The 10,735-nt window shown below is 37.3% G+C and overlaps 1 protein-coding gene across 1 annotated transcript; it reads left to right on the forward strand.

Annotated features, from left to right (window-relative positions):
- Window positions 1-552: 552 nt before the first annotated feature.
- On the forward strand, window positions 553-10,030 carry LOC135323488 (leukotriene B4 receptor 1-like). Its single transcript, XM_064519491.1, has one exon. It carries the CDS (start codon window positions 715-717, stop codon window positions 1,723-1,725), a length of 1,011 nt encoding a protein of 336 aa, XP_064375561.1. The 5' UTR covers window positions 553-714; the 3' UTR covers window positions 1,726-10,030.
- The last annotated feature ends 705 nt before the right edge of the window (window positions 10,031-10,735 follow it).

A 10,735-nucleotide genomic window follows, 5' to 3' on the forward strand; every position in this document is an offset into this window, starting at 1 on the left:
CCCTCACCCAATTCTGTTATACCAGTACAATTTCGCTGTAGGACAAACACTCATTTCCTTTATGCCAGTGTATTTCTAAAGTGTGATCAAGATCAGCTGTTTTCTGCTGAATTAAAAAGATGACATGAAGGCAGAAAGCGCAATAATTTTTCATGCTTTAGATTGCAATTTCTTACATTAAAGATACAATGGACACTTACTGTTTTATTTGCCATGCTTTTGATTATTTTCTCTTTCCTAAAATAAAGCACTGAGTTATTCATACAAACAATCGTAGAATAGCATAAAAAGGGTTTCTTTCTTCCTGTGGTTTTTGATTAGGCCAGTAACTTTAACCAAGCAGCAAACTTCTTACAATAAGGAGACTTTTGAAACACCACCTCCATGCTTTAAGATCTGTTGAAGTAGGATAGATGTAACTAAGAGCAAAGTCAGGCGCTACAGAGTATTTTTATTTTTGCTTTGCATGCAAGAATACATACTATCTTCCTAAACAGCAGGAAGTACCAAATATGGTTAGGTGACTGTAAGAGTGAACAGTAGGATGTGAGCTCATATGCCGTGTCAATCTACAGAATACTGGTTACAGAGTGGTTCTGCACCTTCCAGTCCAAGGAATATTCTCATATGTAGTTCACTTACACCATCAGAATAAGAAGCGAGTGCAAAGCACAGCGGACATTAGCATCCAGAAAGAACAGAAGAATTTCCAGGATGAGTCAGACTGAGGAAAACAGTAGCCACTTGACATGGAACATTGAGAGGTCAGTAGTCTGCGTAATACTGAGCTTGTCATTTATTATTGGGACCCCTGGAAACTGCATTGTCATCTGGACTGTTTGTACGAAAATGAAGCAAGTATCTCCTTCAGTCCTGCTGATCTTGAACTTGGCCATTGCAGATATCCTTGTACTGATTACTTTGCCAATCTGGATTTACTCCTTTGCTGACTCCTGGGTTTTTGGAGTCATCTTCTGCAAAATACTGGTTTTCATTATTTACTGTAGCATGTATGCTAGTATATTTCTAATTACGGCACTGAGCTTGGAGAGATTAATGGCTGTGTTTTACCCATTCACAATTCAAAGATATAAAACAAAAGAAAAGATTTTTGTAATCATGTTCCTCATTTGGTTCCTGTCTATTACTTTTGGCATTTCTGTCATTCCATTTCAAGAGACAGAAGAAATGAGTGGTGGACTACAGTGCACGTGTCGTAACTACTCTTCTAATAGACAGAAGGTATCATATCTTTTGCTAGAGACTCTTGCGGGTTTTGTAATTCCTTTTTTTATAATTTGCACTTGTTACGTGTGTGTTGGAAAAAGAATAAGCAAAATGACTTACCAATCAAAGCGGCGATCAGAACGGCTAATTGCCAGTGTGATTGTAGCATTCATTTTATGCTGGCTCCCACATCATCTCTTTAACATCCTAGAGATTATTTCAGTACACATAGAACTCTCTAACAAAGAAATGTCTTTGGCACTGGATGAAGTTTTAAACATAGGAGTGTACATCTCTGGAGCACTTGTATTCATCAGTAGCTGTATTAACCCTCTACTTTACGCCTTTGCTGCACGAAGATTTCAGAGTCACCTGAGATTTGCCAAGATATCGAAGCTGTTTGAACAGATGAGTCAGACTGTAACAGAGGAAGACAAGAAAAAGAACTCTGTTGTAACCAAACAAGAAGATACTGCAGTAAGCACAGAGAATCTTTAACAAAGACCGTATACCAAGTAAATAATGGGATTTTGGGGCATTCCTTCAGCAGTCCTTTCACCTCACATTCTCAGTTTTGTTTCCAAAAAAGAAAAAAGGAATAGCCTGTCTACTCCAGATGAAGCTAGACAGGTAAAAGTCATTAGGATTCATTTTCTGTGTTATGAAAAGATTGACAGCAACAACCTAATTCAGTTCCATATCACAGTATTGTCACTGCTTCAGTTCTGTTGAGAACTTCAACAAGGTAGCTAGAAGCTGAAAACGTAAGGACTGCAACATTTTTACTTTCCATTACAACTGCGATTTCTAGAAAAGGATTATGTATGGAAAACAGAGACTTTGTTGGGAAAAATACTTAGAACCTTAAGTTTTCCTCCAAGAAAACTTTTAATGCTAAAAAAAAAATCCTTATATATAATCTGAAGTTTTAAGTAAGCGTATCTAAACTCCTGATATGGATAGGAATGTTTTTAAGTATATTAATTACACATAAAACTCTTTCAGGTAGATGAAAACATAAAGCTATTTTTATTCAGGACTCTAGGCAAGTTTAAAAGTAGTGAGAGTTGTTTACACAGTCAAATTCATTTACAAACGTTTCTTATATTAAGGGCTTTAACAAATAAAATGCAAGTGTGACATGATTCTTCAGGAAAAATGGGGAGGTACAAGAATTCTATGTATTATGTAGCTACAGACTTTGTGATATATTCTATCTCAAATACATTGCATATTTAAATTGCAGTTAAACTATTGATACATCAAATACACATACTATGATTATTCTCAAAAAGTTTGATTTAAGTTAAGCTCCCAAGATGCCTATTAAATTGTGGAGGAATTGGATCAGGCCCTGGAGGTGGGGGGAAGAGAGATCCTCAGCATTATTTTTTACTTGCAAGGAAAATATGCCAGCAGTACAAAATGCCTAACATCATGAGAAATTCAACTTGCAAGGGAAGAAGAAAAAGCATTCCTTTTTTCTTTATATATAAAAAAGGATGGACTTCGTCTTTAAGAAACCAGTAAGATTAGGGCTTGCAAGAAACTTGTTTTACTTTTGTGAACATGTACAAGCTGTGAAAAACTGCATAGCATGCATAAATCTTTTCTTTTGAAGTTTTTTTTTATTTCAGTTGTGCCTAACATATTTTAAACTTTCTTTTGCTTACTTTTAAGCCAATGATTTGTAATGATAAAATTAAGATAACTACTGATTACTAAGAAACATATTTAATATCCTGTACCTTGTGTTCTGGACAGCTGCAAAGTAGCTGCATAACTCATCTTTACAAAGAAACTACAAAAGACTAACTAGATCTTCCTTGTCAGAAGCTGTTTGCAACCAAAGATATTTGAGCGATATTAATTTAATCTGCAAACCAAAATAAACACAGGGAAGATAAATTCTTACCTGTTAATGTAAGAATATTTTTCTGAACTTAGCATATGAATTTGTTATTCCTGTTTGTTTTGAAAAAAAGGGCATTTTTTCTTCTCAATAACAGAAAAGGCCACACCATGAAGGGATTTCCATTGATAGGTCTCTTTCACCAAGATAAAAGAAAAACTTGAGGCAGCAGTTTAGCAAGAACTTCTATTTGCAGCAAAGAGTAAGAAGCAGATGAAACCCATTAGGCTTTGCCCCACCCACCTACCACTCTTTTTTCACCTTGCTGATGACTCCTTAGTTGTTATTAGTATATTGAATATTTTTATAGTCATTTCATAGCATGTAGCAATGCTTACAGTAAAGGCAGCAACTTTAGTTATCTACTGCGTAAAAAGTGGAAGTTGTATTTCTCTATATATTCTTGAGATAGGAATCACTCACTATTCAATAACAACACAGAACAGATGAAGATTTAATAAGCACATGAGCAACGCAACTGAACTAGAGTTCTAGGCCACAAGGAACCAAGTAATTCACAACTACCGGTTTGGGAAAAGACTCAAACAAGGTTTAGTACAAGCTACCTGACCAGAGGTTTCCCTTCTGTCAGTCTGCATCCTATACCTAGCTGCCATCAGTCTTATTAGGAATTGGGCTAAACCCTTAACCATCTGTGTGTGTTCATCTCATGAACGAGGCAAGCTCTTCTGGTGCCCTTTGCTACTCAACAAGCCCTTTGAGAGCACTGACTGCATGTAAAGTGCCTCGGGTATGACCCAGGATAGACTATAAAGAGTTCGGTGACCAGATATAGAGAGTCAGTAAAATACTGCCTACCACAGTGGGTTTGCTACTGCTTTACATTAATAGGCAGGGAGTAGTGAGTCAGACATGTTGTTTTACTCATCATTCATTTACAGATGAGTGAACTTTGCTGCTCAGGCTGCTTCTTACACAGCATCTGGGAATAATAAAAAGGAACCAGTGAAGTTCCCACATTCCAGGGAATAATGAGATGATTAGTTAGGGCAGTCCTGGATTGAAGCCTGCTATTCACAGGATTCAGAATCATTTACTAGCAGGAGCTGCTATTGCACTGAAATTACAGCATTTAGTACAGAGGCATAGACTGAACTGGTTAAACAATTAGAATATTTGTCACACGATCAACAGACAGAAAAGCAGCATATCTGATATGTTCTACATCTGTGCTTTGACTGCAGGTAGCATGCATTTTCTGCCTCAGTATTTAGGCCTCACATTTTCTTCCACTGCTTTTTACTCACAGCTGGATACTGAAGTACTTGTAACACATGTGGTCCATCAGGGGCACTACAACTGTCCTAACTCTTACATTCATATTAATGGCCTTACAAGGCAGCTTCAGAAATTTGTTATCTTTAAGAACTATGTTCACTGAGGCTGTTTGAGTGGTGAAAGACACTAAAACGGCAGCCTTAACAACTAACATTGCCTTTCTACAGAGCAAATGGAGTGATTCTTACAAACATTGATATGGACAGATAAAGAGCCACTGTTTTAAGATTTTTGTGAACACAGGTGGTTTTAGCTGTGATGTAATTGGGTCCATAAGAGTCAATGCAGAAGTATAAGCTTATGGCACTGCTGACTGCTTCTTTCTTTAACAGAAATGCATCAGTTAGCATAGCAAGATTAACTGCTTCATCTACGCTAATGTGCCCTATCATAGAACTGCAGGGATTTCAATAGGTCCATTCAGCCAATGGACAGTGAATATTTATAACATCTCCTAAAATACCTAATCCCTAACCTAACAAAACAACCTAACACCTAGCACAGTTTTGGTCCAGAACACTGCATCTTATGATACTTGATGGTTCTTGGTGACTACAATACATATCCATCCTATAGACTATATAAGAAAGATGATAGAAAGCAGACACTTCTGGATTGTTTAAGCCAGTTTCAAAGCAGTGAGTTGGAGGTGAGAGTAATCTTATTAATAAGAAACTCTTGAGATACTTCTGATTCCATCTCAGAAAAATGAGATTTCATCTCATTTGAGTTCCTCTTATTTTCCCTCCTAATTCTTTGGTCCTTGTTTACCACTGTATGAAATTGCCTCTGTGGTTTGAGCGTCCAGCTATTTCTCATGACACAGCAAGGAGGAAGGCTGACCTAGCAGGGCCATGTCAGTCACCTGAGTCAAATCACCTCAGATTACACTGAAGTACAGGGAACATTATGTGGCATCAGTGCAACACTGCTTAGAACACTGTGTCCTGAGAGATGACCAAGATGCCAGATATTTTGAATTTCTCTTTTTTCATAAAAGTAATCTTCTAACACTGAAGTCTTACTAGCCTGAAACTTGCTGTAAATGTTTTATGAGTATATGTTAAGAATTTATCACATATATTGTAGTAGTGTCATGCTGCATAAAGGGAATTTATGCTTTTTAAATGTGCTATATTAAAAGAATTCAAAGAGAACCTAAACTATTTTCAGTTTAAGTATAGCCAATACACAAGCATAAAAAGAAATAACAGAATTTGTCTCACAGGTCTTATGACTTTTGCTGCCTATTGACTTCAAAGGTTTTCTGTAAGCATCATGGTAAGAGTTATTACAGATGTCTGGATTAAAACAGCAGAACATTGTGGATACTTAGAGGCAAGTCAGTTTAAGAAATAACACAGGAGAAATCAAAGATCCTTTTTGTAAAGTACAAGTAAGTGGTAATAGGAAGGCAAAAACAGGGCAACTGGATTATAGTAAAGAAAATATATTTTTCTTTAATGAAATCAGCAGAATTCTGTCCAGGAAGAAGCATGACAGGTGTTAAGAGCAGTTTTGAAAGACTGTTGAAAGTGCAGTTGTGGAATTCCATTAGGATTAGTAATTGCTTAGCAGGACTAAAAGAAAGAATTGTAGGTATAATTTGATCAAAAAGAATAAAAGATCCTGGAACCTACCAGGTGGCATGGGGAATACTTAAACATGCAAATTCTCAATCAGCTTGCTTAGAAATTAACATGAAAATCAGGTGATAGTTTGCAAAACTGCAGACAACTAATAGCTTTATATATTTCTGAGCAAGGGCTGCTTCAGTCAGCATACTAGTTCTGCACTTAACACTGCACTGGGTCATTATGTATGCTTCTACACTTAAGATGGCTCAGAAGGTCAGTAGTTCTGTGGCATACACTCAATATACTTTAAGAGGCTGCTACAAATGCTTTCGTCTGTAGACAACTTCTTCACTATGCCCTACCTCCATCATTCCCTCAGATAACTAGGCAAGCCCATAACTGCACCACTGGAGTAAGCAAGCAGTGCTTCCTATGTTTGTATCTCCCCCCTTCCACATTCTGACATGGGTCTGACCTATTCTGGTCCATAATAAGTACTTTAGAAGGTGCATAATCGGAGAACATTACCAATGATTAATTTTTTTCTCTGGTTTATGTGCTACAACTGTTGTATTACTCCCTCTCCCTCATGTACATGGAGAAGAAAAAGGAAGAGTTAGGGGACATTTATTTTTGATTAGAGAAAAAGCAAGAGAAAAAAAGTCCACTCTAAAGAAAAATACGGTCTCAAAATGAAAGTAGGAAGTTGAACTGTGGAAGCAGAGTTCACAAAGAGCAGACAGGGAAGTAGATTATATATTCTGTTCCAAGACAAGCAGCTTCTTATTTTTATAAATGCATTTATGTCAGATCAGTTAATCACTGAAACTGCTCTTTATCTGAAAACTCCTCAGTTTGATCTCTACTATTCATTATTAGGTTAAAGAATCCCAATAAAATACAATGAGAGCCAACATTACCCCCTAAGGGCCTGAGCAGCTTATGCTGCTCTGTTAGCGGGAAGAGCAGGACATGATCAGGACTATGACGGGATGGTCCCTAAGCTGTCAGAAACTTCACACTGTTTGCTGTACTAAGAATTTAGTAAAAACAGCTACCTGAGCTGCATCTTGATTGCAAAAGTAATTGATTGCACTTGAATTTGGGCTGTGATTGGATAGCTATTAATACTACATACAACATAAGTATGTATCAGTATTTCCATTAGAGACTGACTAGAGAACTGTTCTAACTGCATTGCAACATCTAGAAATCAGTCTGCTCTAGATACAAGTGTCTGAAGTACGTGCACAAATGGTCTTAGATCCGAGGATTAGTACTTTGGACTATTCTTAGCAGACCTTAAAGTGAGAATTCTATGGTTTTGTTGTTTTTCTTGAGTTTTTTTTGAATAGCAGACCTGTTCATGATTGAGCACATTAAAGAAAAATGAAGGGCTAAGTGTTTCATGTAACAGAATTACAGTTTTAAAACACTATTTCTAACGACCTGGCAGGGTCACCATAGAAGTGACAAATTGGGAAAATAGCTTTCTGAAGAACACTTAGTCATTGACACCTGATATTATGGTAAGGTGCAGCAGTACAGATAGTCTGTAGACATACTGCAGATCCCACATCCTAACTATACTACATAAACTTAAGCCATTATTGTACTATTAACATTCATTGTACAATTCCCTATTGGATTTAGCTGAGTGGCATTAGAAACAACCTTAGCTGTTTTAAGAACATTGTAATTAAACAATTACATTTGCTTGCATACAATTTTAAAATCTAGCCATGAATCTTCAACTATGCTATAGAAGGGGAAAGAATTATGTAGTTAAAACTGAAAAGAATCCATTTAGTACAGTAATCCTTTTACATGCCTTGTCTTCTCCTGCCCCCATGTGGCTCTTTCATTTCAAAAGTTAGGTCTAATTTTAATACTATTGAAATCACTAAAAAGAGGGTGAAGTACTTTGACTATAGATTCAGTTATGATCCACATTTTAAGGCTTAGTTCATCAAGATAGAAAGCTTCACAAAAAGACTAAAGGGTATTAAGCATCCAGGTACCATTCAGTTTAGAGTGATCTTGGTTATTTTCTTAATAACTCAAGCCTACTTTATTTCAAACATTACACAAGTTAAGCTGGCTGAGAATTTTTAAACTTTCCTCAAAAAAAGCCAGTTTTTCAGAAATCTATGTCAAAGCAAATAGTTTTCAACACAACCAGGAGATACTGATTCTTGAACCTGGGTAGCTCACATCTCATCCCAGAGGATGGTATTGACTTCTACACTCTTGGTTATTCTGAGGTGCTCTCAAATTATTAAAAAGTCTTGATTTCATTATGATGATAGGCTATATGTTGCGATAATAATCAACCTTGAAGATGCTCACAATAAGAAAACCATGAAAACTTTACCTATAAGGAAAAAGGGGAGAAGTATTACAAGTAAAGCAGAAAACAGAATCAAAGATTTGATTCCAAATTCTTTTTTCCTCTATTTTAGTGTTTAGTTTCTGTATGTAATGCTTTCAGATTGTGTCCATGAACAAGGCTTAGGTTAATACTCTTACATTTGTCATGGTGAATAGTATTAAACTAATTGATTAATCCTTCTTTAAATGAAAGGAAGTCAGAAGAAACAAATTTGGTTGAAGTACATGCACTTCTGGTAAGAAGAATTCATGAACTGAAGGCCTTCACTCCAGTTTTTCCCCTAAACACTCGTATCCCAAGAGTTGCATTGTATTGCATTAAAGAAGAAAATAGCATTACATGCCTTACTTTGCTCTTTGGGCAATTGCCATCATAACATGAAAATCCAAGACTTTGTCTCTTCATGGGTTATCAATACTCCTCTTACTCATTGTTGATATGTAGAGCCCATCAGGGCACAGGAAGAGCTGCCTGCTCCCCACAGGGAGCTAGAGGCAGAGCATGGTAACAAGGCCAATGGCCTCACTTGCCAATACCTCATCCCAGAGTCCCCAGGTGAGGCAAGTGGGACAGGCCAAGGAGGGCAGCCACAGTCAATTGAGAGTCCAGATCATCAGCAAGCTCATGGTGACAAAGCAGGTCTAATGTAAAGCCAGGAAGTCAATCTGCAGATCAGGTCTAGTGAGAGTAAGCAGGCTCAGTCCAGCAATGGCCAGGGTGCTCCACAGTGACAAGGCAGGACTGGGATCAAGCCATGCTGCAGAGACACACCAGGGACCAGCACTCCTATAGCACAGCTTAAGCAGGGCTTAGAGGCCCAGGCCTGAGCTTAAATAGAGCTCCTGGACCTATGGGCAGAGGTGTAGGGTGGAGGCCCCAGGTGAGGCTTCTCAGGGCCATTAAAGCTTATTAGTGCCCCCAGGGCCCTGACAGATTCTCAGCATCAATGGAAACGGCAAAGCACAAACACAGGATAATGCCAGTTCAATAATGCCTATAAGCCTCAGTTGCCATTTTATGCAGACACAGGCCTTCTACTGGGCAACTTTGTATAAAAGGAGGATTCTCAAAGAAAAACTATGTTATTTTTGCTTTCTAAGATTTCAACATTACTGCTTTTTGACTGAAATTTGCGTTCCATATAAATTTAGTATTACATCTGAAAAAGAATAAAATAGCTTTCAAATGGGCATAAACATGCAGGAAGAGAATAGCAGCACCTGTCATTACGCATTTTGTACAGAGTTCTTGTCCATACACAGTGAAACTCAGCTCAAAGTACTTACTGGATCGTAGGTGAATAATCCTGCTGATACGATTACTGACATGGCCAAGAGATTTCAGCTTTGGGTCCCCACTGCTTTAGCACCTGCATTTTACACTTGTATCTTCTGTAGCATGTAAATTGTATTTCTTTAAAAAATACATGAGAATTAGAAAATATTGCAAGTGTGTTCATTTTCTAGATTCAAGAAAAAAATGGCTCTTAGAAGTAAACTCTATGTTTGCAAAAAATTGAGCTGTTTTTCTCTGGCTGTGTTCAAACTGTATTTGTTAAAGGCAATTGTGTAAAAACATCTGATGCTCCACTGTTGTCAAAATGACAACAAACCACACATACAATGTCTGAAACTGCTTTTTATGTCAAGAATGGAATTACATCATACTTGATTTTCAGCACATGAAGAAGCAACTTGTTGTGCCTGGTGATGTCAATATGGTGTACGTAGCAGCAAATTCTCCTTACAGTTTTTACATCTGTACACGGTACGAACCAAACTTACAAATGCTTGATTGCTATTCACAGAAGTAAAGGCAAAACTGCTAAGAAAGTTCAACACTCAGCTGCCAGACATATCCAGATCGACATTTGTTCTATTCAGAATAACATCTATGGTTATTTCTAAACATGTAATTATCCACATGTGAATTTTCATAGGAACTTTGGAGTGTTTCTCCTACATCTACCCTTTTCCTTTCCTTAAGTCTTTAATTTTTTGTCACAGTTTCTCTGTGTTTGAAACACATGCAGATACTTTGCTTCCTCTGACTTAAACATATAGAAAATTAAGATTTACCTTTTCGGTATTGGAAATATGTGGAAATTCTGAAAGAGAAGGAGCTAGGAAAGCATACCCTGTTCTGATCAGAATGATGTTAGCACAGGCAGCGTTGTGGAGTTCATGTGCTTTGGCTCACCGAAATTTCACTAGAGCTCACCAGAAGATTAAATAACCCAGTGCAGCTATCAGAAAGGGAATGGGTGATATGATCTTTCATTTCATTTAGTGGAATGCCATTAAGTGAATAAGCTTAAATATTTAGTGT

This window comes from Dromaius novaehollandiae, chromosome 13 (genome assembly GCF_036370855.1).
Source record: "Dromaius novaehollandiae isolate bDroNov1 chromosome 13, bDroNov1.hap1, whole genome shotgun sequence".
NCBI classification, from domain to species: Eukaryota; Metazoa; Chordata; class Aves; order Casuariiformes; family Dromaiidae; genus Dromaius; species Dromaius novaehollandiae.

Excerpts from the sequence above, each read along its gene's own strand:
- LOC135323488 (XM_064519491.1), top strand. The coding sequence starts at position 715 with ATGAGTCAGACTGAGGAAAACAGTAGCCACTTGACATGGAACATTGAG.